Source organism: Phasianus colchicus, chromosome 5 (assembly GCF_987193195.1).
Source record: "Phasianus colchicus chromosome 5, bPhaCol1.hap1.1, whole genome shotgun sequence".
Taxonomy (NCBI): domain Eukaryota; kingdom Metazoa; phylum Chordata; class Aves; order Galliformes; family Phasianidae; genus Phasianus; species Phasianus colchicus.
The window spans coordinates 25,230,358-25,257,682 of record NC_143440.1 but is presented as its reverse complement, the minus strand read 5'-3'; the positions used below and the strand labels follow the sequence as shown (position 1 = coordinate 25,257,682).

Below are 27,325 nucleotides of genomic sequence, written 5' to 3'. Positions count from 1 at the left end.
CAAGCCTGAAGAGATGCACAGCACTGAATCCTAGAAAACGTACACCGTAAAAGCAAGTTGTGCAATGGAGATGTTTGCACTGAGGCCATGTGAAAACAATAACAGGCCTGCTCCAAGTTTCAACCTCTGTGCAAATATCCAGTGCTAGAGAAAAGCCTAAGGATTTGCTGCGTTAGATCTTCGGGAAGCAAACAAAAAAATTGTATGAATTTTGTTTCTGCAAACAATTTCAAGAAATCTACAGGGTTCACAGCAGGAATTGGTGGAGAGAACCTTCTAGGTATTTCACTATAAAGTTTTCAACTGATATTAAAGTTTTGTTCTGAATGTTTTCATTTTACCACGCTGATTTTTAACTCCTAAACTTTCTAGCATATTGTACATTTCTGTGACATCCAGAATTCATTTAGTTAGTTTTCTTGTAGATAATACTCCTGTAACATGTATAAAGGACTCTTTTTGCCTGATAATAAGATGAAATTCAGAAGTCCTCATTAGTTAGTTATGCTGTTAACCACAGGCCCTCCTGTACAGTTCTGAGCAACCTCAGTGTCTCCTGAGGAATCAGGTACAAAAGAGGCAAGGGGAATCACAGGAGCACACTGCTACACATCACAAAATGATCAAGGAGAGAGCAAAAGTTTTTAGACAATAAAAGCAAGATAAAAAAAAAAAAAACAGATCACTGTGCAGAGCCTGGAGCTGCGTCACTCTGGGTGACAGTCTGGAGGGCTAGAAAGGAGCTTTGAAGTTCTGCCATGCAGTTTTGCATACCCATTCCAGGCAAGGCTGTAATACCTTATTGGCTCCAGTTGCAGACTACAGACGGGAGTAACTCCTGAGTCAGGAGAATTACTGCTGCTTAATTCATTTTCCTGACTGTCAGAAAGAATAGGGTATCTTTCAAGTTTCATATCATCTGCTAACTTCACACATTGTCAGCAGTTATTTTGTAGATGCAAAAACCTTTCAGCACTGCTTGCTTACATTATCTAACTTCATGCCTGCTTTGATATCCTAGATTACACACCTGTGATTTGTGCTCTTTCTCCTGTGTGCCCTTCCTCTTACACCATCTTTTGACTTTTGTCCTTAGCCATACCATCCTTGAGCTACCGGATATTTTATCATTGCTGGTTTTAATAATATATGTTTGTCACACTCTTAGTGATGCTTATTTAGTTTAATTTCATCCCACAGCAAAGAGTGAGCAATGAACCAGATGGGACAGACTGGTCTCTATCTTCCCTCCTCCTGAAAATGCAATCAGAAAACCAATCTGATCTAAAACCACAAACACCATCCTGACACTTTATTTTATTCAGAAGTTGTTCTGATACATAACAGAAGTACTGATGTAATGCTGCTCTCTAGTGGTTTGCTATTTAAGTAAGTGGGACATCTTTCAGGAAAAGACCAGGAGGAACTTCTCATCGCAGCTCTATCTGCTCACTCCTTTTTTTCCTGCTTAGACAGCATAAAGCAGTAGCTTCTTCCCACAGAAAACACTTGGAAGCATGAGTGCCTTACCTGTCTCACAATGTGTATTGACAAGCAATCATCAGTTTTGGCCCTGACTACCTTAAGACTTTGCTCTAGGATCTGCAGTTTTTGACTTTACTATTCGCCCTCTCCAGATTCACACACCGATTCAATCATCAGGTTTCTGAGATGCTCTGGCAGTTCATTAGGAAAGCAAACCATTTACTTACACCACTTTCTCTATTTTTTAATTATTTTAAAATCCTTCACTTTTTAAAATAAACCCTTCTGAAAGCAATTGTACAGTTTATATGATAAATTTCAAGCTCTTCTCTGACTGCAGCTGAATTCCACCTTAACATCACGAGCTCCACATTTCAACTTATTTATATGGTTCCCTCACAGATCTTGAATGCAAACCAAAACAACGTGACCAGGAGAGAAAAGCAGAAGGGCTGACCCACAGGCTCAGGGCCAATGGTGGAGGCCCCAGGTGAGACTGCTTGAAGGCAATTAAAGTCCATTGGAGCCATCCGGCTCTGATAGTTATGTGTTGCAACAGTCTTCCATATTTTGTGCAGCCCTAGTGTGGTCTGTCCAGAGAACACAGCTGCAGACTGGATAACCACCTCCTTGGGTCACCCGCTGGATCATCATCCAGTTCTTCAGTGGCCTCTCAGACAATTGTATTTTAGAATGGCTGTGAAAGCCACGTTGACTCAGCCTTGACATATGGCATTTATCCCTGAGTCTACTGCTTCTATTTTTACTATATATTCTTCTAACCATGGGTACAAAAGAAGCGCAATCACTCATCCTGGATCCTTTCAATGTTCGATTGCACTTTCCCACAGCTCAGGCACAGCAGTGATTTAAGCAGCAGTTACCCTCATTTGGCAGCTGAGAGGCTTCATACGTGAGCTGCCTTGGAACTCCTGCATGAGCATCATCTGCTCCTGGCAAGTCATTACTCTTCATTGCACTGATTTGTGCTAAAACCCTTTCTTCCAAGTACAGATATTTTTTTTATGAGGCATTCTTCTTGAATCTGAGATTCCTTCACATTTAACCTCTGTAAGGAACCAGCTGGTCAGTAACTTTCCTGTCCCGCTCTGTAGTCAGTGTCAACCACAGGATTGCACAGCTTTTGTGCAGTAACCTTCTCTTCCCTGAGGGCCTGTTTTATATTTTGATTACCTATTGACATACTGCCATTAAAAATATATATAAATTGCAGTTATTACAATTTTATGTGTTTTGTATGTTTTCATTTGTCAGAATATATTTCAGCATTCAGATATGACTTCTACTCTTTTTATTTCTACTGTTTTCCATGTGTAAGTGTCCTTATTGCCTTTTACAGCATATAGCATACACACATTTTATTTCTACCTCTGGTACATCATTTTCATGCCATTTCTAAGCTTTTCTCCTTTTAGCTGCTTGTTTTATCTAACTTCTTGGCTTTTTGTGAGTTTTTCTTTTTAACGTCTCATGTTACTACCGTGCATTTTTCACCTTTTTCTGTGCAATGAGAAGCATAAAACAACTGCATCTCTGGAGAGGCTTTTGGAGAAAGAAACATGCTACTCTCTTGTCATTGCTGCATTTTCCATTGTGTTATACATGAGAAACTGTTTTCAGGTGAAATTTCTTAATAAGTAAGCATCAAACAGTTGAGTATTTCTTTCATAAATCAATCTGGATGAAGCTTCAAAAATGGAAGATGGTGTTTGTAGGGAAGCTATGCAGCTTGGAAGTATACAATAATAGGCTAGAAATGACACAAGGTGTTCAAACAGGTAATAATGTTCACTGTTTTCTTAGTGTGTCCTATGCAAAGTATTCTGAAAATATATTGAAACACTCTTCTGAAAGATGGGATGTCTACCTACTTTTTGTGAGTGCAGAAACTCAGATGCTGACTTGTATAAAAGCTCCAGGGTTGCTCACTAATGGAATATAAACTGTGGAAGCCAAGGGTTCTCTATTCCCCTCACTATGGAGGTTGCTTTGCTTTCATTGCAAGTAGTATTTGGTAAGGGAACAGAGCATGTGGTCTTCATGTGTTCTCTTACATGGGCTTATGAGGCAGTTGGGTACTATTAACACTCTAGACAAGGAACCAAGCATATAATTAAAGTCAGGTGGTCAAAGCTGACTGCTAAAAAGAACAACCTTCATCCAGATTTAGGATTTGAAACAGATATAATCCAGTTCTCAGAAGTGTTTATTACCTGTGGCTCCCAGAAAGCCTGAGCACTCAGTTTGAAAACTTAATCTGGGAGGAGGTGACTGATGCTTAACACACAGAATGTTGTTAGTGCTTTTGTGGCTCATTTCTGTGCATTACTGAAGAAGCGTTTTGCATCAAATCCTGGGTGCTGTAGGTAGCAGCTACTGTGCTTCTGGACAGCATATAGTTTATAGTGGGAATTGGACATTCTGTAACGCTTTTCCTGTGAGAAAGGAGTTGATTGTCTTAACATCATAAATAATTATTGCTTTAGTGTTGAGGACTTTCAGTGTCAAAATATAGTATGTACAGTGATGTCTATTAGCTCGAAAGAAGCAGAGTGAATGTATGATATTCTAAGTGCGTATTATTTTAAAACCTACAAGGAACCTTCAAGACTACTGAGTCTGATTACTGCTGGCCTGTGTGCTAGCATCATATTAGAAGAATGGGACAGACAGAGGCATCATAAAATGGTGATTTTCTTTACAAAAGCACAGAAGAGACTTCCAGGACCATGTGGTTGTATGAACTCCCTCTGTTGTTTTCTGATGTCTTCAATGTCTTGAGACGTGATGTTGTGCATGATGAAGATGTGTTAGGAGGCCTTCTATGAAAAATACATGTGAGGTGTTAATTTAGAATTCCATTCAAAATGTGAGGCTTACAGTCAGAAAGCATTTCAAACACCAAGCTGTTAACATTAGCTAGCTGTAACTTACAGGGGAAAAGGCAATATATTCAGTAATCAAGAGTTTCTTCTATCTTTCTCAATTGAAAAATGCTTTCCTACAGGTATCTTGAAAGTTTGTTTGCTTTTGAAAGTTGGTGGTCTTGCGTAGTACTTGTACAGAAGATATGAATGTTACCCTGATGTACCATAATATACACCCAATCCTTTGTTGTGAGTCAGGGATGAAATGAGATTGCTGTCATAGCAAGGGTTACATAGCATCTCATCCCCTGGGAAGTGTTATCACCCATGTTGTCTGCAACTTCACTTATTTCTTCCTTAATGCTGTAAATATTACAGAATATGCAGGCACTGCATTCTGCATTAGAAGAGGTGCTGTAGAGAAGGTCTGTCAGAGCATAAGAACATTCTCCTAGTAAACTGGTTAACTGCTTTCCTATTCTTTCCCATCTCCATCATACCAGACACAGAAATTTCTGCTACCCTAAAGTAATAGACAGCTTTAACACAGGTCTGTCTCTGTGGATCTCTGTGGAAGATGTCTTTTAGGAAAAAAATAAAATTGCTTAATGATTGGACTTTTCCATCTATATTAATGGGTACCATCAGCTGCTCTCAGTAAAAACTTGTTTTGAGCAGAAATTGTTGAGTGTAGATAGTATTTAAAGCTACACGAAGTGTGCTTGTGTGAAAAGCAAAGTATCTCTGTCAGTTATTGTATCAACACAGTGACATTGACATTCCTCTTCTTGCTGTAGATTGCCAGGCAGTTAGTCTCTGCCAGCTTCAGGAGGCAGTTCAACAACATTGTCAGTTGCTATTCCAGAGTATGTTGGAACATTAATATCGGTCTGATCCAAAGCAGTAGATATTGTGTAGATTGACTGTCAGGCTAGAAAGAAGGCCATGGGAGAAGTGGTAAGAGGGCACTGTCAGGACACTGGGATGCATCTAAAGCTGTGGGCAGACAGATTTGAAATAGCAGTTCACAGCCTTAGGTAGATCTTAGAGCTTCAAAGAGGTCCCTTGGTTCCCATCAGCAAATCAAACCACAGCTATCAAACATCTCATCTCTAGAACTACATTAATAAGGTATTGATCAAAGAGTAATTGAGTTGGTATGCTGGCACATACCTCTCATTAGGATAAATACTTTCGTAGCTCTTTCCTGTTGTGCCATTCAAAAAGCATACAGGTCAAAATGTTTTACTGTGGGATAGCCCCAGCAAGTCTAAAGTAATATCTTGAGAGAAGAATCCACTGAGAGCACTGCTAACTCTAAAAATATCCCAGGATACTGTCTCTTCTTTTGACAGCAGGTATGTTAGGACATCAGTTACTTCTGCAACACAATTTGCCTGAAGCCATGTGGCTGCACTTAATCAGGATGCACATTTGGCTGTAGCAGAAGATACCTCTGCAGGTAGGGCTCCCTAATTCATCCTTTCAGAACTGGGCTGAAAATAAAGACAAAGTCATTGGAATCTCTGGGTGCAGATCCTTAACGCACAGGAAGCCAGAGAGCTGGTTACAGAGACAGCAAATCTCTACCATTAACATGTAGAGCTACTTCCCAAGTCCATCTGCTGTAGTGCCATGTAGTGTTATTTCCCTCTGGTTCCCACTACTTAACAGCAAATTTAAGTAGAGATACTAGTTAATTACTTACAATTATCTTAATTACTTACAAATATCTAGGACTGTTTAGTTGTTCACAGGCATCTGTTAACAGAAATGAGAATCAGAGCAGTCATGAGACTCAGCATTAAAGGGGTGGAACTCTAAGCCATGAAAGGATTCTGGGGAGAGCCTGATCAATGTCAGTGTGTTGCCCTTCCTAAGTGCTGAAAAGGTGTGTGTGTGTTGGGAAGGTATGTAGGTTGGGCAGAAACTCCTGTTCAAGCTATGCTGGGTGGAGTGTGGGAATTAAGCTGGGAGAGGGTGGTCTTTTGGAGATCTCAGAAGCTCCTGATAAGAAGTGCAGGATGGTATGAGAGATTGAGAAGACTGGATATTTCATATCTTACTTACCTTTAAACCTACCAATGGCTGGGCTGAAGAGACTCTGCTCTAACAACTGGGAAATAAATTACTTTTACCTTTTATTCTCCTCTGTCTCAAGGAACAAACTGCTTACCTGTTCTCCCCTGCAAGTGAGGGACAAATTAACTTAAAGCAATGAGTGCAGGAGTGGAAAGATGAGAGAAAGAAGAAAGCATTTCATGGTGAGAATGTAGGAAGGGAAAATACCACGTACTCCAAAAGTAGCTTGGAATCTCAGCAAACATTAACCAAGCCAATATTTAATTAAGGCTTAATACTATAAGAAACAGCTTATGCTGAAATAAGTCTCACTATCTCAGTTCAGCTCCTCCGATATTGTTCTGTTTTTTGAGCTTGGAGGCTCTAGCTGACTTCTCCCCATTATTAATGATAAGAAAGTTTAGTGTAATGAAAGGAAATTGCAACATGTGTTAAGTTCATTACAGGATTTTGGCCAGAAGCACAGATTAAAGATGAACTATAGCTTTGCAAGCATTATGCATGGGTATGTCATGTCCCTGTAAAACAATTGCATTGCTAGTGTGTGCTGAAAGAAAAGAATTCTTTGAAATTAGAAGTTCAAAAATACTCTGAAGATCAGAGATAGCCACATGTATTCTATTGTTTATGATATGGATTAAATATTATCTGTAGCCTTGTTCTGGCATCCTGAGAACAAATTACCAGTGATTCCAAATGTCAGCAAAATCTAGCAGCTGAGCTTTGCTGCTTGTACCATTCAGAGTATTTGGCACAGGTTCAGAGTAGAAATGTATCTGAACACTTCTGAAATCTGGGAAGCCCATATGTGAATCCAGTTATGTATCCTAGCATTTTGGCAGGAAGAGTTTTTTATTACAAGACTCTGAAGCATACAAAAAAAATATTGCTTTCATGCTCTATAACTAAGGGCATGTGGAATGTAACAGCTTTGTTTAAGTAAACTCAAAAGTTCAAGCCCACTTATTTTCATTTCTTTTTTCTCATTCAAATTATCAAAAATTGCTTTCAGTGCCAAATACATGGCTTTTCATGAAATGCAGCTTCCAGTTTCTTTAAAGACATTGAGTCTGTAGATTTTTTCAATCTCATCTGAGTTTTTAATTTTGAAACCATTCAAGAGTGCATGCTTTCACAATTTGGCATGAAGTGCTTTCAAATCTTCAGTTTTTCCTACCATACATTTAGTTTTGCATCACTATATGATTGAACTGATTACTTTTATTAAATTTTAAAATTGAATTAAAATAGTTTTTTCACTCTCACATAAGGCTAACTCCAATTAAAGAAGTGAAAATGTGAACTTCAGACAAAACAATACTTGACCACTTTGAAAATTACCACACAGGATATCTGAGATTATATATATTACCTTAAACTGAAGCAAAGTCCAGCCCATCAGAACTAGAAGAGATTTTACATGACTTCTGCAGTGAAAGGATCTTATTCCTTGAATGCTTCTACAACATTAGATAATGAATGTGAGATGCTAGCACTATAGCTGTGTTTCTATAATGACTATTTTTGCCTTATTTTTTTTTATCCTTCCGGTTGTAGCATTTTCTACCAAATATATATTCTGTTTTCATGGATGTGAGATATGGTGTATGGGAGGAGGGAAATGGGCTCTGAGAATCCTTAGTTGCCAATAGCACGCCCTTTCTCATAAAACTCATTTTGTAAAAATCTCTCTAGAAAGTGCCATCATCTGCCAGAAATGCCTTGGCCATATGATATAAGCACTGTGAAATTCTACCTGCTGTAGTGTAACTGGAAAATCTCCCTTGGTGTTCTGAAGACAACCAGAGGATGGTCATATACCAAAGAGACACTGAACTATTTATTTACTGTCATGTAACAGTTTGTGACATTAAACACCTACCCTCATTTAATACTTATTAAAAACAACACCACAAACATATCAGGAAACAAAAAACCAAAAATGTCAGAGTAAGCCAGCCTGCTGTGTGGGCTTCAGGATTTCACAGAAGCATGCAAAAAAATATTTGCATGCTGTTCAATGGGCAGACTGATAAGTACAGCTCTAGAAGGTAATTAGCACCATCTCTTTATCCAGAAGGATCTTTACTAAAGACAGCTAAAATTGATTTTTACATAAGAACTTTCCAAGTAAGAGAAAAAACATAACAGACTAAAGCAAAAGCACCATTTGTAATCCAAAGCAGCAGTGTGTCCTGAGTTTCTGTCATATATCTACTTGATAGCTAGACAATTTCAGCTTGGAAAGAAGGCTAATAGGTTTTTCTTTTTATTACTGCCATTTTTCAGTATTGTATAAATAACACCTTTATAGTCTTGCTTAGGGCTCTTCTGTAAGAGCAATACATTCATATTTAACATGCCCAAGCCTCTTAGTAATGTAACAACACAGAATGAAGGGGGGAGGAAAAAGGAGAATTAAAAACACTACAGAAGCCAAGGTCAACAACAAGTAGTTTTCCACCACATTTAACTCTTAAGAAAAGAAAATCTACTATTCCAGTCATTAATAGCAACAATTTACAAGAAACAGTGAAGTGACAAATCTGTCAATGGCTTTGTTTTGCTCTCCCATCAATAGGGAAGGGATGCTTACACAGACCTGAACCCAAGATAAAAGACCATGAAACAGGACCCACAAGTTCTGAATGTTTACCTCAGGTGTTTTCTACTACACTGTACTGCCAATACCTTCTAAACTTTCTTCACAATGGAGTTACTAAGTTGTCCCTGCATGCATGCACATGTGAGATGTGACTGCAAGCAAAAAAGTTCAGAGCAACAGTAAGCCCCGAAAGTGAAAATGACAGATCTCTCCAGCTGTCCAATACCTGTGAAGAAAATACCTTGGAGGTTAAAAGCAATGTGTTCTTAAAACTCATCTGTAAATTGGAAAATATGCTACTGTTTTAATTGACAGCTCTCTGCCACCACTCCTTATTTTTTCTTTCAGTTCACATAATGAAAGCAGCAAGTTAAACCTGGCTTCCCCTTGTCAACTTTTTATGTTCTTTGTAAGAGTTAAGAGGTGCAGCTATATCAGGGATATCTTCAGGGCTGTATATTCTCCATTTTCCTTGTAACGATAGAGCATCAGCCTTCAGTCATGAGTACAGGAGTGAACAAAATTATTTCTAATTAAGGCATTTTATTACCATCTCTCTAGCAGAGATGCTAAAAGTCACAGGGAGGAAAATACTTATTTTTAGATTCCAGATGTTGCTTTTTGCAGTTATTTGTGCAGTAGTACTGTTCTAAGCATCCACTTCTAAGTTTGCTTTAAACATGAGGAGTATAAAGACTGAAAAAGGCAAGACTTACAAATTATTAACAAAATAGGTAATAATTTGTAAGAAAACAAAGTTAGAACAAGCTTTATGAATGAAATTATTTCTAAGCACTTCCTATTGTTACCATCCCCTAAAAGGCATTCAAAAATGTGCTGGCCATTTGTTTACACTTGATTCTATCACTTTTTTTTTAATACCTCACTTTTCTTAAAAGGCTTATCTCCCTTCCAGAGGAAAGCATGGCTTATCTTTATTTCATACAACACAGAACCCTTCTTTTGCTTTCTTTGCTCATTCACATTGCAACTAATGCTAAAATTCAATGGGAAATGCTGAGATCTTCACAGAGGAATTACCCCAAAAATATGGGGGCATTTGGCATTCCACATTGTTCAGCTTGACTGTTAGAGGTTTCTCTCAGGAATGGGCAGGTAGAGACCTATGGATCTCTGAACACTCCTTCTTACAGATCTGAACTTAAGTTCTCAGAGGGAATTTTTTTGCATACTTTGCTGGAGTCCTGCTACCTGATGCAGCAGATACCTCTCTACTTTCTGGAGATGTGATAAGGGTTAAGGGAAGAGACTTAAATGCTGCTGTGATGAGAAAGATAGATACATACAAATTCAGGGTAGCTATTTCAATACATGAGTCTTTCAATGAGGTAAAGCATGAGCAAAGATTACTGCTTACATTTCTGCAAAGTTGTGGATTTGCTTGCTGGGTGTTCTTGGGATGGTTACTAAGTCTAATGGTCAGTTTATTTTATCATCATGAGGAAGGATTTTTTTTTTATCTGGAACAGGAGGTCTGGAGGAGTTGTACTAATCAGCAGCTACATTGCCTGGAAATAATTTCCTTTTGACTAGAACTCTTTAGCACATGAACCAACCACTCTTTTAATACTTGTTTACCTGAATGCTTTACAATGATCATTATTTTTCTCCATATGTTAAGTAAGATACATCTAAGGGAAAGCACTATTATTGTAAGGCTGATGACCTGGAATCTCAGTTATTGTTCTGATGTTTATTGCTGAGCCATATCTGGGCACAAGCATAGACAAAAAGTGCTGAAATCTCATCTCCTAAAGTTAGCACATGTGACATGTGCTATACCTGAAAGGTGTTCCTTCTAATCTACACAGCAAAAATTATGCCCAAGTATGACTGTCTACCTCACACACTCACCCCTATGCAAAGAATGGTAACTTTATGAAACTGCTTTTAATTTTCTTGTTAAAAGTCATTTTGGGGTGTACTGTGACCAAATCTAGAAGTAAAAATATTTTGCCACTGGTTTTGACATCTTAAAAACATTTATGATACATGTTTATAACATGCTTTATTAACTCAGTGTTTCAGGTCCTCAGCCTTCACTGAAAATTCTGGACAGGTAAATCTCCTTGCCTTCTCTGTCTTTCAGGAAGGCTGGGAAGGTAATTTCTATACTATCAATTCTATACTATCAAGACAAACTCTACTGCTTACAAATGATAAAAAAAAATAACTAAGTACATCTACAGTAACTTTTTCTTATATTTTTTTTTTTGAGGTCACACTTATGATCAGTGGGTGCCACTTACCATGCTTTGCTTCATGTACCAGAACAGGCTTGACTTGTGTGAAATAGATTGTATAATCAAAGAATATTAAGATATTAAAATAATGAAATAAACAAGAGAGTCAGGCAAAGCAAGACAAAGAGAATAAATAGAACACTTACCTGTATCCTGGGCTTACTCAGGAAACTCCAGCAGAGTGGATCTCCAAAAGAGACCCTTCCCCACTGGTAGTCAGCTCTTAAATGGGTCTGGGAGAGGTGGAGCCAGGCTCCACCCCTTCCTGCAGCACAGGTGAATTGCCTTCACCTGTGCTCCCAGGGCTGACTCATTGCTTGCCTCAGGTGATCAATCAGAGGTTCAGGCTGTGACTCAGCAGTTCCCATACATGGATTAAATCCAGCTGGATGACACAAACCTGGAAAAGCCTATTTGAGGTGCGCAGTTGGTACAGCCATTAATGGGTATTCAGGCTAAAGCATTAGAGCTCGTTCAAAGCAACCACTCCTGAAACGTAAGTAAGGACGTGGTGTTCTCTGCACCAATGGTTTCACTGAACACATTCATACCTAGTGAGCTGCACTATCTGCTAATGTATGTGTGGTATTGGTCGTGTAACTTTTTGTTAGGAAATATTTTTGGTAGTTCTGAAATAGTTTCAGGACTTCTTGTTCCTAGCATAAAGTAACTGATTTGTTTCCTTTTTCTTTTTTTTTTTCCCCCTGAGATTTGTGTATCTTCTAGAATGTTCTGATTTTTCAATTGAAATGTTCTGTAAATGTTTTGGAGACGTCACAAACAAGACAATCTTATTTTAACTTCTTTAGAACATTGTGCATGTTTAATTTTAAGGACTTCTTGAGAAACCATGTTTATCTGAAATTTTAAATGCTAAATGTAGAGGGATGCCTTACTTTGACTCTAGAATTCATCATTTTACCTTGATGAAAGAAAAGATAGTTTCCACCTTTAACCCTTTTAAATGTATGTGATATTTTACAGGCTATAATTTGTTTGTTAAATTCAATGCAAGCATGAGAAACTTCTTTGTACTCATGATCTGAGAACATAAATATAGATTGCTATTAACATGCTATTAAAATAATGCAATCTATTTCTATTAATACTGATGTCAGTTTTTTTTACATTAATTGTATTGGATGGTGTGTTGAGGAGGGTATTTTAGTTATGTAATTATTGTTAGGTGCAAGAGATTGTGTAGTACTAACAAGTGTGGTTATGTATGTGCACACTCTGTACCTGAGTGCACGTCTGCAGAAATCAGTGCAGTCTGAAGCCTTCCCTGAATTCACTGTCTTGTGTTGCTGCTTCTTTTGAGAAGGTTCACATGCTTGAGCAAAGTGTGTGTGTGGGGGGGGGGGGCTACAAATTCTGCTGTGAGAAAGGGTTAAAGGGTATTTCTCTGAGAAGTGATCCAGTTAAGGATTTAAGGAAGGGACAAGCAAAGCAAAGGGGTCTCTGGTGATGTCAGCCCAGGTGGGGCAGGGGAATTGCTTTGTTCAGTGTCACTCGTGAGTCTCCAATTTAACTGAAAAATAAAAACTAATCTTAGGGCACCCCTTTACTACTATTGCCTGAAGGATTTCTGCAGACAAGAGGACAATGTGAAACAAATCAAAACCAAAAAAAAACCCAATTGCTTTTCCTGTGTGCTGAGAGCAGGCACGCCAAGGCTTTTAAGCCAGCACTTTTTTTCTGTTTTGGTTTCTAAGTGAACAGGTTCCTCTGTACTGCTGAACAGTTTGGAAGACTTAAATGGTCAAGGGCACGTTATTTAGAGAAGGAACTGAGATGTTTCTCGGTAAAAGGGAAAAAAATAACAGAAGGGAGATCTCCTTTGGCTTCAATCACTCGTCAAGTTATGTTGCGTGTTTGCTCAGTCTTCTTCTGCAATGATGTGAAATCAGAGCAAATGACTCTCACCACCATTTGCTTAATGCTACTTCCCAGTTCCAGAAATTGTTATTCAAATCATCCTCCTCTTTGTGCCCCGTTTGGCTGTCAGTGATGGCATCAAACGATCGCTGGCAGAACCAGACCCCTGCGTCCAGATGCACGCCTGTGCCTGGCGATAGTCTTAAAGCAGCGCACCCGTCAGCACAACCCTCGCGCTGTTATCGCCCTGCAGCTCACGGCCAAGGCGCGAGGCTGGCTGCCCCAGCCCAGGTTTGCCCTTCCGACTCTACAGCGCTAGATGAAGCGCTGCCGAACGGCCCAGCCCACCCCGCGCCGGGCAGCTTGCCTAAGGGCTCGCAGCTCAGCCCGGCCGCCCGACCCCGCTAAGATGGCGGCCCCTGACCCCCGCGCTTCCTCTTCCGGCCGGGGTTGCCATGGCGCTGCCCCCCCTCGGCCCACCCTCAGCCGCCGCCGTGTGTGTTTACATCGGGCGGGAGGAGCCGGAGCGCTGGGGGAGACCGGGACGCAGCCGGCTGCGACGGCCGCCCGCCCTCCATCCCCTGCGGGCGGTGCGCGGGGAGACGCGGCATGAAGGTAAGGAGAGGCGGGGGGCGGCCCCCCGAGGAGCCGGGGCTCGGCGGACAGCGACCCGGGCGGGCCGGCGCCGCAGCGCGGGCGTTCTGCGATCTCCTTGCGGCTCAGGGCTTCGCCTGCGGTTCTCCTCTCTCGGGCCCTTCCGAGGGCGTGCGGGAAGGCAGCCCTCCTGGTTGGTTTGCCGTGCAGCCCCTGGTAGGGATGAGGTCGATCGTCTCGTTTTGAACTTGGTGTCCTGGTGGAGGTGGATGCTGGGATGGGGTTATTAAAGTTGTAACGCAATAGCTCTCGCTGGAAAGGTTGTCTTGGCAGTTGTTGTGCTCGCTCGAGGAGTCAGGCTGAGGATTACATAGCAGGAATGACTTACGGTTGTGCCAAGGTGTTTCCTTCTATTGATCTCTTTTGTTTGCAAGTATATATCCTTATGAGCTGCTCCCCTCCATCCATCACTCTGAAATACGAGGCACATTGGTCGCTCCCTGTCTCCTCGGTTTGTCTAGCAGCCTAATTTTATCCATCCTCTGCATCATAAGCTCGTGGAGGTAGAAACTGTATGTACCTATGGCCTGCACCTGTCGTGATGGGGAATCCTGACTCAGGCCTTCCTGCGAGCCTCAGAGCCTACTGTGAGATGAAAGTTGCCCAGTTTATGAACAGTTTGAGTCCTGGGCCGTGCAAATTCTGGTCGCTCAAGTTAAGTATCATCTGCACACGTATGAGGGGCTCCAGCTCTGAGTGTCTGTGCAGCTCATGGGTGGAAGAAGAGAGGCAGCTTCCAACCATATGGAAAGAAATGTATATGAGTCACAAAATTGCAAGGAAGGAATCTCGAGAGATTGAGTCCAACCCCTTTGCTGAAGCAGGTTCAATAGTTTGTATAAGTAGACACCCAGATGGGTCTTGAATAGCTCTGTAGAAGGAGATGCCACAACCTCTCTTGGCAGCCTTTTCCAGTGCTCTGTCACCCTTACTCTAAAGAAGTTATTCCTGTTATGCACTGTTAGTCTTTTATTTTGCTTAACAGCTGAGGGTGTTGATTTTTCTTCTGTTTGATTGCTTGTTCTTATAGAGTGGGATAACAAAAATATGTATGAGGAAGGTATTTGTAAACAGCCTTATGGCCTTGGGTAAGCTGTTGGCTTGCACTGCATAACAGAAATCTCGGTGTGTTGGCTGAGTACTACATCCAGCTTGAGGCCAAAATAGGGAAAAGCTGCCTTTCAGCTTCTGTTTTATTGCATGCAGGGTAAACTGCTGATTATTCTTGCTAAGCCCCTTATTTCTGCTGAATTCCTCTTTTGCCTTGACCAGGATGGGAAAGCTCATGGTTGTTTTGAATGGCCTAACAGAAAATAGGGCAGTGTGCGAGTGGAGTCATGTTGTGGTTGGAAGGAATTCATGTGTGTTTTGACTTCCTTTTTCCCCCCTTTTATCAACTGTGAGCATTTCAGTCTAAGAAACTCCACAGTTTTCAAGTAACTTACTTCAGTATGTATTTCTTTCCCTCTGCTGTAGTTTTTGCCTGAGTTTCCTCAATGTAAGATGCATAATTTAAAGTCTTAAGATATGGGTTGTGTGTGGTGGAAATAATTATGTTTTTAATAAACAGCTGTAATGCATCAAAAATGTTTGTGCCTAGTTTTCTTCTCCATTTTATGAGCTAAAAAAATTGGAGAGGAGGAGAGTTCTGTGTGGTGTGAGAATTGGATCTGAACCTTTTTCATGGGCCTGCTCACAAATAATTCAGTCTGATTTCAAAACAAATCAATGTAAAGTTTTTTTAAATTGTTGATCAGTGCAGGGAAACAACATTTTAGAATCAAGCTTTTTGAGAAGTTAGCTTTCCTATTTCTTCCCTAATTGCTGCTATGCCTTGGGAAGTAATCTGAAGTTGTGTGCCTCTTATCAGCATTTGTTTTGAGCCTTTTTTGTTGTTGCTGATCAGCAGGTTGCTGAGAATGCAGGGCTGTCAGAGTAAAACAAGCTGATGATGGCTTTTGTAAGGATGATCTGGCTGTTTGGAAGAGTGGAAAGCAGCTGAGAAGTGGTAGCATCAGGGGAGTAATCCTTCCATGATCTGTAACTAGTGTCTGATGGTTGCTGGGGAAACTAAATTTTGTGCTTTATTTTTAAGTCAATCAAATAAAATAAGTATTCTATTAAAAAGGTACAGGGAAAGCAACATGGCAAATTAGTTATTCAAAGCTTGAAGTGCTGAAGCTGGAGGGGATTCAGGATCATGTCAGTGCTTTGCTTCTGTTCCCATCTCTTTCGGGTACTGGTGGTGGTTAGAGATGGCATCTATGGAGCCTTCCAGGCAGCACAAAATATAAAATTGGTTGAAACCTCCATTTCCTAGGCTATAAGACAGGAATGAGATGCAGTTAGCCTGAGGGTGAACCAGTGCTATACACTGGAGTATATGCAGTGTGCGCAGAATGTCAGAATCACAGAATTGTAGGTGTTGGAAGGGACCTCCAGAGATCACTGAGCCCAAGCCCCTTCCAAAGCAGGCTCCCTACAGCAGGCTGCACAGGTATGTGTCCAGATAGGTCTTGAATAGGTCCATAGAAAGAGATCCCATGACCTCCCTGGGCAGCCTGTACCAGTGTTCTGTTACCCTTACTGTAAAGTTCTTTTGCATATTTTTGCAGAACTCTTTATGTGCCATTTTATGGCTGTTTCCCCTGGTCCTGTCCCCACTGACCACTGAAAGGAGGTTGGCCATATCCCTTTGTCTCCCTCACTTAAGATATTTATAAACATTAGTAAGATCCCCTTTCAGTCTTCTTTTCTCAAGGCTGAAATATGAAATATTTTCTGGCTGAAATATGCCAAGAGCAAAAGCTTTTCTTCAAGGGCGGAAGATTATGATGGCAGGAAAATGGACCAGGCTGCATTAGGAGCCTGGGTACCAAGCCTCTTAGGGTAAGAGGGCTGTTCCACTTATTGGGGAAGTAGATAACAGTGGGGAAAGGACTTAGCCTTCACCCATCACGTTTTCGGGTCTTGTTGGAATTGAAGAATGGGCTTGCTTCCCAGCTGGTCACCGCTTTACACCTCATTTTGAGCAGGTCAATAAATTAGGACATTAGAGTCATCCCTGGTGGCTGCCTGATGCAGCTGCTGCTGCTTCTACTTCTACCAATGCTGCTCCTGTCGTTGCTCTAACTTAAATGCACTCAGGAATGAAAAGCATTGAGAGAGTCTGAGAGTACTGAGATTCTTCTTTGGGAAAGTAGGCTCAAAGAGGTGATTTTGTTGAAGTAGCTGCTCACCTTTTTATTGAATTCCGATGATTGCGTAAAGTATAGGGAGAGGTGGTGGTGCTTGTGTTCACATCTGAGTTACATATTTTGGAATGAGAGTGCGTAGTATGAAAATGTTTCAACTCTGAGAAACTTTTATAGCTATATTTAAGAAAACAAACGTGATCTTACTGCCTGTAGCTGTTCTGCTTTTCTAACTGCTTTTGATACCCGATGCTGGCAGCAGAATACTAGAGATCTAATATGAGGCAGGTGTTTTGAAGATGAAGTCCAATCAAAAGTTAAGAAAAAACAAAGCAAATATTTCTCTTGCTTGTAATTTCAAACAGCTTGGTTCCTGAAGAGTGTCATGGATTGTCCTGTCAAAACTTGACGTATGCGTAACGTTGTGTCTGTGATCCTGCCTAGCAGGGCTCATGACAGCTGAAATGAAAAGCACTTTGGAAAGGAGCGGCTTATAAAAGGGAGAACAGACGAGAGATTGCTTGCTGTGGAGTATGTTGTCTTTTTTTTTTTTTTCCAGCATGTAGTCCTAAATTTTTTATAGGAAATGGGAGGGAAGTGAATGTAACTGATAGAAAAAGTAAAAGGGACCACAGACTGTACAAATACTATAAATAGCTCTGACTTAAATATTTGCCTATGATGGGGCACCTCTGATAAGCGCACAACCCTGTGAACTTTGTAGTGGTTTTCCTTTCCCAGTGTTTTAGCTGAATTTCAGAGGGACAGAAAGAGGGTTCATGCCTTTGGTGTTCTGGGCAAGGTATGTGCTAGCAGAGGTGGAGCTCTTTGAGCACTTCATTTTGTGACTGAAGTCGTGAAAGTGACTTATGCCTGTGTTAGCAGACTTTGTGATCTTACCACTTGTGCACTGCTGCTGAAGTTCTAGTGCAATTCCTGTGCCTCCTTTCTATGTAAATATCAAGGAAAAACCTGTGCACCTTGGAGATCCACAGAAACTGCAGGCAACTGTCAACAGAGTAAGTTTTTCCTTATGAGTCAACAGGTGCAGTGTCTGCAGTTGTTATGATCACGTGTTTTCTCTATCTGACAGCTGTTTTGTTGCTGGGTGAAGTAACTCTAGCTGTAATGCTGTCTGCAGCAAATTGTGATCTTATTTACACTTCTTGCAGTTGATTTGGAAGCAAATGAGAGAGATTTCTACGATGCCTGAAGTAAAAGGGGCATTATTGCTGGCAGTGCTTCTGGCTTTGAGTTGATGCATGCTGGTTAGGTGTAAAAGTGGAGAGGGCTAGCGGATGTAATGCTTGCTCTGTATGTTAAGTAAATAATTTGAGATGTTATGCCTTTAGAACACAATGACAATAAATGCATAGAACAACATGCAACACTCTGAGCTTAAAGAGCTGGCATTCTCCTTTGTGAGGAAGAAAATAGACTTTACTGCTTAGCCATCAACAGAAGCACCAGGATAGTGTGTGCAGTAAGTGCAGCATATTACGATCTCCTTGTTAATTTTTTTTGTCTAAAAAATGAAATTTTAATTTTTGGAGAAATCAGCATCTGTTTCAGTCTGTTTCGTGGAAAGCTCTGACTATTGGGAGTGCTCATGTTTGTCAGGTTGGATACATGCTTATGTGCTTTGTATCTTCAGGTTTGTCGCAGAAACCATTGCATTCTAGCTGTGAAAGCCCTTGGAAAAACTGGTTATTTCAGCTCATTAAAGCTAGAACAGTAGTTGTGCGCTATTAAGGAAATGCATGCAGGTAATGTAATTCAAGTTGGCCATATGAAACCACAGTTAAGGAACTCTGCTTAGTGCAGCTCTCTGTGAGCTTTTCAAAATACTGCATGCGAAAGCCTCCCCTTACTGAGGACAACAGCAAGGAAAAAAGTGTTGTCTGTAGCGTGGTTAAGACAGTACTAATGAACTCTGGTACAGACCTGAGCTATTAAACAGCGGGCTTCTCATCTCTATTTCAGACAAATTTCTCATGCAGTCTTCAGCTTTCTTGAGTATAGAGATACTTGCAAGTCTCATTAGGAAAATGGAAAATATTCCTTCTACAGTGTATGCTGTCCAGCTTCTTTAGTCAGTAACATTGCCACTGATCATTAAATCTACCTGCCAAGAAACAAGGTGGGGAAAATGTACTGCTTTTGCTATTTGAAAAAACTATGGGTCATAAAATCTCATTAGTGTTTACTTTTGATGGTAGGAGTATTTCTTCCTCTTCCTGTATGATATTACCTATATCAGAAAATGATCAGTTGCTGTTAGAGGTTAATTGATATTTTAATATATTGGTAACTATTTAATTGCTTTTAAATTGGTGTGCAGTGCTGTGGGATCATGCTTTGGTCCAGCATCATTCCATATCCGTGCTCTGTTTCAGAGCCTGTCAGGTGTTGCTGTAGTGACTTTTCTGTATGTGCTGGACTGTCCCCAACTTTACTGATTGTTAATGTTTGAATTACACTGTGCAAAGACACTTTGCCGTCATGCCTTCATGGAACTTATTTTTTCCAAGCAAGTGCAATTCTATGCAGTCAGTTTTTCAGAGAGAGAGGAAAAAAAAAAAAGGCATTCTGGATGAGGAATACTCTTCCTTGTGGAGACAGCAGTTCAAACTGGAATTGATAGCAAATCATGGAGCCTTTTTCTGGGTAATTTTTTAGCTCTCATGGTGTAGCAGTATATTATCTCTTAGTAATTACACTGTTGAACCAGCTTGAAGTGAGGAGTGCTCTGTGGGTCAGGTCAGTATGTGATCAGAAGTCAGGTGTTTTGGTTTTGTTTGCTTATTTTTCAAAAATGCTTTCTGTGCTAACGGTAATTTAGTAACTAAACTCAGATGGAAAAGATTTGTCAATCAAAATAAAGCTCAATAAAATTGCTAGCTAGAAGTGCGGAACTGTCAGAACTATTGCTGACTGTATTGACTTTTTGTTGTGAGAGGGTAAGAAGTATAAAGCAGACTGTTTACTATCTTGCTGAATGGAGAATGGACTGTGATGTTGCTTTGTTGAGAACTTATTTATGCCAAGTAAATCCTAATTGGGATTACTCACAGTGTGGAGTTGTTTTATTACTGTAGAAATAGGATTTGACTCTTCTGCTGCGAACAATGGAACTTGGGCTTGATTGGAGGTTAGCTGCACAAAAACTGTCTCATTGCCCACTTCCTCTGCAGGCATGTTCTGCCCCATTGTTAAGGCAAAATTAGATGTTGTTGAAATCACAGCCTTCCTAATGTGTTTGCCCAAGTACAGAGAAGAACAAGTAATCTAAGCAACTTTTCCAGTACGTTCTCACAGTGTACTACGAACAAAGTGCTATCATTTTACACTACTGTCATCCTCAGCATTTCTATTTCTGTACTTTCCTTTAATGTTCTAGGGGATTTATAACTGCAACTCAAATTCCCCTTGGGCTGAAACCTAGCACAGAAGCTCTCATTATGGGCTAACTTTGTTTTGCGGAATTAAAAGCAAAGCATCCATCAGGAGGCTCTCTTCAACCTACAGGAAAGTGAAAAAACTGTTTATGGTTGCAGATCAATTTTTCCTCTCCTCTGCAGGAGAAGTGCAGCCAACTTTGGAAACCTCTGAGGTGTGGGCGTGCAGTTAAGTGATGGCTGATTCACTGGAGCATTCCTATGGCATTTAGAGAAATTTAAATGGAAGTCTTAATTCTACAATGTACTGAAAGTTTATTGCTGAAATAAAACCTGCAGCTGCAACAAACACCTGCCTCCAGAAGGTGCAGCAACTGTGCTGCCAGCTTGTTTCTGCAGTTGAAGAGCAGCTCCCAGCACCGGTGTTTAGGCTGGTAGTTGGTAGTGTTGGGTAGTTCTGTGCCTTAGCTGAAATTAAGTACTGGTAGACAATTAGCTCCCTGGAAAAGAGGCTTTGTGTAGAACTACCTGCGCCATATCTACTTGTTGAAAATTCTTTTCTAAAGGCAAAGAAAGAAGTCTTGTTTCCTTAGAAACTCGGGCTTTTTGTCTTTCTATAGAAGCGGACAGGACATTCCATCCTAAGCCACAAGTCACTTCCAAGTGTGATAGATGGGATAACTTAATTTGATTAAATATGAAATATCGAAGGTAAGTTCACTAGAGCTTCATTACAGTGGTTGGATAGAGGGGAGACCCCAAATTAACACCAGTCTTAATGATGCCATTGCAGGAAAGCTGGACGAAACGTAGCTGTTGTTAGTGGGTCTGACAAGTCTTTTGGCATAAGCATGCATTGGGCCTAACCATAACATATCCCATTTCCCTTCCATTTGGAGGAAACAAACCTGGGATGAGAAGAACTGCTGGGGGCTTTTTGTGCTTTTAGGAATGGGGAAAGTATGTGATGTGCTGGAAACCAATTATATTTAGTCTTGTGGGCATGAAATAAGTATTCTTTAAATGTAACGAATAAAAGGTCAATGCTTCCACTGAGGTACTTTGAAAATACCATGTTAGATTCCCAAAGCTCTTTGTAAACTCTCCTGTGCTTAGGGGGAGTTCACCTGTTTCTTCCGCAGATCCACCCAGTTTTGTGGCACTTTAGAGACACACCTGTCCTTCATAGTTATCAGCCGAGATGCATTTTGTGCTACCTTTAAAAACAAACAAACAAATAAAACCAAGTAAAATGGTGTTGGATCAGTGCTCAGAGTGGAGTAGTGAAGCCTTTACTTCTGCTAATTTTCTTCTGTTCAGTTGCTTTATTGGAATGATGTCTATGCAGAGTACCAGATCTGAACATCGGTGCTGGGCAGGACAGAGGACATGTGATATAGGCTGATAGCTGTAGGTTTGTGTAGGATGAAGCAGGAGGTGTGACCTCATGGGCCTCTCTGGAGGGGCTTTTCTAGAAGGAAGACAGGTTTGAACAGGGAAAGAAGTGAAGCTCTAATCTTAAGGGCAGTGCAGGGACAAATTTGAAGATGAACATTGGAAAGGAGAAACTGCTTTGAAGTGTTCAGGAACAAGAATAGAATCTAGGTCAGGAAATACATACTTTTTTTTCACTTGAAATTGCATAGAGAAATTAGTAGCTGGAGCTGGAGTTTGGCCAGGAGGCCTGAGTAATTTTTAAAGGCTGGTCTAAGAACTGAAATGCAACACTGCTGGTGTAGCCATGGCTTTGGGCTTTAAATTCCTCCAGCTTCAGCTCTACAAAGGGGAAGTCATTCATAATAGACTTCACTATAATGGAGAGAAGTATGAGAGTATTCATGCATGTTGCCCATTGGGCAACCTTTTGCTTTGTTTTTTTTTTTTTGGCTTTTTTGTACAACTTATCTAGGAAAATATAGTGTTTCTAGGAATAGGGTATGAATGACAAGCAGGGCCAAAGTTGTAAGGTGTGTGCCTCTCTTTGTTTGGGAACAGCAGTGAAGCTGTTTTCTTACTAGTCATAAACTGCAGAGAACTTGAAATATTTGCCCCAATCTACATGAAATTTCAATAATAATAATAAAAAAATCCAGTGAATTTTTACTTATATTATTTCCCCGCCTTGCTTTTGGCTTTGTTTTTTTTTTTTTTCTGGTTATTCACTAGCCTAATCATGGCTCAGTGAACAGTGAGTAAACAGCCTTCAGTTTAAGATTATACATGATAACTAGTGTAGACTAGAGAAGTAGAGTCCAGAAGGCCTGAATATGTGTGTGCAGAGGGGACTGGGATTTTTGGTTACTTCCAGATTCCTTGTATGGACTTACTAGAAAGCTTAGCAATTCCCATGACTTATGTGTTTGGGTATTTACAATGACAGTCTTGTGTCACTGTTGACTTAGATGCAAAATGGGCCAATCATGGTTGCCTAGCATCGGGCATGCTTCTGTTGTTTCTTTTTATTTCTTTATAAACTGAGAATTAGATGTATAGGCTGTTTGTGTGGTTGACTGTGCTGAAATCATATATTGGTACAGTTGTCAATTTCAGTGTCATTGACATAACTCGATACTTTGTGCAAAATACTGACCCTCACTGAGTGGGAACCTTCGTTTCTGTTACTGCAGCTTTTGTAAAATAGATCATCTTTAAATATACTGAAAATCCTGGCATAACACTGAAATGCTGAATTATACTCAAATGTTGTTTCCCAGGGAAAAGTGTGAGGTGCTGATAAGTGATTACACTCCTTTTCGCGGCACTTATTTAATTCAATACTGGCAGTCCTCTCGATCCATAAATACATAGCCTTCTGTGAAACACAATGTGAGACAGCAAAATGCAGTTCTTTTCAATTGTATGTTCCTAGGCTCTGTGCCATAACCTATTCCTGTAATAGTACGTGTTTAAATCAGTGCTTCTTCAGTGCCTCTAGTGAGGGATTGAACCACTTTCTCAATTTAAAAGACTATACAAGCCTATATAATGAAAAGAATATTGTGCAGTTAACAACCTACTGATGTTTTTGAACTGTTGATGCATCTTCCTGCTTCTTAAATGCTTCTGGAATAGAATAGTTCATTTGGAAGGGGCCTATGGAGATCAAGTCCAACTGCTTGACCTCTTCAGGCTAGCCAAAAGGTAAAGCACATTATTAAAGGCATTATCCAGTTGGAGGGAGCATCAGTGTAAAAGCAATGTCTGCGTACATTACTTCTGCCATAGCTGGAGCTTGAGATGATTATTATAGAATTGCTGTACACTGCATGGCTGCTCATCTGTAAGCCATTAACTTATACAGTTGTATGTATCCCACTCCATTATTCATCCGTCAAGGATCCTTAAGAATGAAAAAAACAAACCTCACTGATGCCTCATTCTGGAAATAATCATTTAAAATACAAAGTGGAGACCAAGAATTTTATCTGTAAGTTAGTTACAAATCTTGTTATAAGAGAGTTTCCTAGGATTCTTGTTTGATTACCATGCTGCCAGAACTATGGACATCTTGTACTAAATATTGATGATTATATTACCAAGCTTGCAGCAGACCTGGTGAGCTGAACTCAGTAGATGTAACTAAAGAGGCAATGGACATATTAATCTAATATATGAAGCTGTTGTAAAGAGTTTTTATCTCGAGAATGCCATCTGTCAATTTTTGAGCCCTAAATATTGCTTCTAGATATGGATACTAGAACTTAACATCTCATTTACTGTTAACTGTTTCACATTTTAATTACTTAGTGAAGTTTGGTACTGGCTCTCTGCACACTTAGTGCTCTCAGTGATTAAAGTAGGCATCTGTACTGGGCTCTGTTTTCTCTCAGCTGAATCACAGAATTGCAAAGTTGGAAACAACCTGCAAGATCAGCTAGTCCAACCGTCTTCCCATCACCACTGCTACCACAAGCCTCTAATCCATATTTCATAGCTCCTCATCCAGACGCCTCTGGAACACTGCCAGGGACGGCAACTCCACCACCTCCCTGGGCAGCCATTCCAGTGCCTGACCACTCTCTGAGAGAAAAAGTTTTTCCTTATCTAATCTAAATTTCCTCTGGTACAACTTGTGGCCATTTCCTCAGGTCCTGTTCATTGCCTGGGAGAAGAGGCCAAACCCCTCCACATCACACTTTCCTTCAGGAAGTTGTAGAGTGCAATGAGGTCTTCTCTGAGCCTCCTCTTCTCCAGACTAAACAATCCCAGCTCCCTCAGCTGCTCTTCATAAGACTTGTGCTCCAGACCCCTCACCATTTTTGTTGCCCTTCTCTGGACATGTTCCAGGGCCTCAATGTCTTTCTTGTAGTGAGGGGCCCAGAACTGAACACAGTACTCGAGGTGCGGCCTCACCAGAGCTGAGTACAGGGGGATGATCACCTCCCTGCTGGCTATGCTATTTCTATTGCAGGCCAGGATGCTGTTGGCCCTCTTGGCTACCTGGGCACACTGTCAGCTCATTTTCAGCCAAGCATCAACCAACACCCCTAGATCCCTTTCCTCTTCAGAGTCATCCAGCCGCTCAGCCCCAAGCTGCATGGACTATTGTGGCCAAAGTGCAGGATTCGGCACTTGGCCTTGTTGAACCTCAGCCCAGTGATCCAGCTTATCCAGATCCCTCTGAAGTGCATTCCTACCCTCAGGCAGATCGACACTACCTCCCAGCTTGGTGTCATCTGCAAACTTACTGAGGGTGCACTCGATTCCTTCACCTCGGTCATCAGTAAAGATATTAAACAAGATGGGCCCCAGTACTGACCCCTGGGGGACACTGCTTGTAACAGGCCTCCAGCTGGACTTAACTCCACCAACCACTACCCGTTGGGCACAGCTCTCTAGCCAGTTCCTTATCCAAAGAAAAGTATACCTGTCCAGGCCACAGGCAGCCAGTTTCCCTAGAAGAATACTATGAGAGACCATGTCAAAGGTTTTGCTGAAACCTAGGTGGACTACATCAACAGCCTTTCCCTCGTCTACCAGTCTGGTCACGCAGTCATAGAAGGAGGTGAGGTTGGTCAAGCACGACCTGCCTTTCATGAACCTGTGCTGGATGCCACGCACATGTCATGTGATCTTACCTGAGATGATTTGCTCCATTACTTCCCCTGGTACCGAGGTCAAGCTGACGCCCTGTAGTTCTCTCAGTCCTCCTAATGGCCTGTCTTGTAGATGGGAGTCACATCAGCAAGCCTCCAATTCTCTGGGACCTCTCCAGATAACCAGGAGTGCTGGTAGATGGCCAAGAGCAGCTCAGCAATCACCTCTGGCAGCTCCCTCGACACCCTAGGATGAAGTCTGTCCAGTCCCATGGACTTGTGACAGTCCAGATGGAGGAGCAGCCAGGGGTATATTCTGCGTAGCATCCCAGACTTCCAGATCAGGGTGTAAAGTCCCTGAGGATAACTGATCTGCCTATTAAAGGCAGATGTAAAGAAGGAGTTGAGGACCTCAGCCTTCTCCTTATCCTCAGTGGTCACATTCCCTGCTGCATCAAGTAAAGGATGGAATTCAGTGCTCAGGGCTAAAGCTGACCATCAAACTAAAATAAAATGTCAGGATTAGCATTGCCAATGTTAACCACTATATTGGAGAGCCATGTGTTTGGTGAGTGCTAGTTAGGTTGTGCTTAAGGAGGAAAACAAAACATAGTGTTTCTAACAGCATTTTGCATCCTTGTACTGATGGAAATGGCAGCAGATGTAAACCAAAGGGGCTTTGCTGTCATTGACTGTTATCAAGATAAATGATTGAGAGGGTTTGTCTAATGGTAGCAAAGCGAGACTGCTGACTCTTCTGTAGTAATTAATCTGTAGTTAATGTCTGCTTTTTTCTTTAGTCCTGGGCACTCGGCATGTCTCATCAGACTGCATACAATTAGTATGGCCTTAAGCTTTGCCTCGTGTGTAGGATTCTGTAAGTGGATTGGTTTGCTTTGTTTTCTTGAGAAATTTTGATCTGGCAAGCTGGAAAGCACGGGTGAAGGATTAGGAGACCTTGTAGTCTGGAACTCTTACAGTTATGGTTCAGAGCGTTTGCAGTGAAATATTGGTACCTTTTGTCCTGTGTGTCTACATTTTTAATATGAAAATACATCTTGTTTTAGTGCACTAACATAGTTGTCTTTTCCTTTCTCCCTCTGTGGCATTAATGGATAGAAATGTATAGGAATATGCTGCCTGTGGCTGATACAGAAATGTACCGAAGTGTATACTCCATTCAATTTCCTGGTCCTGTCTGGAATTTTCTTTACACATTCTTAAAAAAATAGATTATACTAGTTCAGGTGAAGGGATGGGATAGACCTTGTTGTCCGTAACTGATTTTTCAGTTTGAGTTTTTGGATCAGATTATTTCAGTCCAATTACTGCTTTCTTATCTAAGCTTCATGGTAAATGTACTTTTTTTCCTCCTTTCCATGATAACTACTATAAAGAATGATGCAGTGTTTTAACCAGTACATTGTAGTGATTTTATCGCTTTAATCAAAGCTGGGTGCTGTTGATATCAGATGTTTTTAAATGCAGAGGAAATCCTCCTTCAAGCCTTAGGTAAAGTTTGTGCAGTTGTGGATGGCTGAAGTCGAGGTTACAACAGTGGCACATGTTGTAGGCTTGTATACTTGTGGACTTGTACTTGTGTATGTTGATATACATTTTCAGGTAGTCTGGACTACAAGCCGATATGTTTCCAAAGAGCCCCAGAGCTTTGTTTCTAGTGGGTACTGCATTTCTGATTTCACTTTGACTGTGTTAGAAAAGAAGGCTCCTTAACTATCCCAACTGTTTACTCTGCCTTTACTTAGAAGAGGAGTGGGAGTGGGAAGATTGGACCTTGTTTATTTTTTCTTTGATACTTTAAAATTGAAAAGGCAACAATG

General features: G+C 40.9%; 1 protein-coding gene across 3 annotated transcripts in view; it reads left to right on the top strand.

Annotated features, from left to right (window-relative positions):
• LOC116229186 (transmembrane protein 263-like) overlaps positions 1-27,325 on the top strand; it is a 219,389-nt gene that overhangs the window by 15,295 nt on the left and 176,769 nt on the right. The window contains exon 1 of one of the 3 annotated variants that reach the window (XM_031593502.2): positions 13,650-13,817. The exons of the other annotated variants lie outside the window; for them this stretch is intronic. Within the exon in view, the coding sequence (XP_031449362.1) occupies positions 13,812-13,817 (6 nt within the window). The 5' untranslated portion in view covers positions 13,650-13,811. Of the gene's footprint in view, positions 1-13,649; positions 13,818-27,325 lie in introns of those variants that run through there. 3 annotated transcript variants of the gene reach the window in all.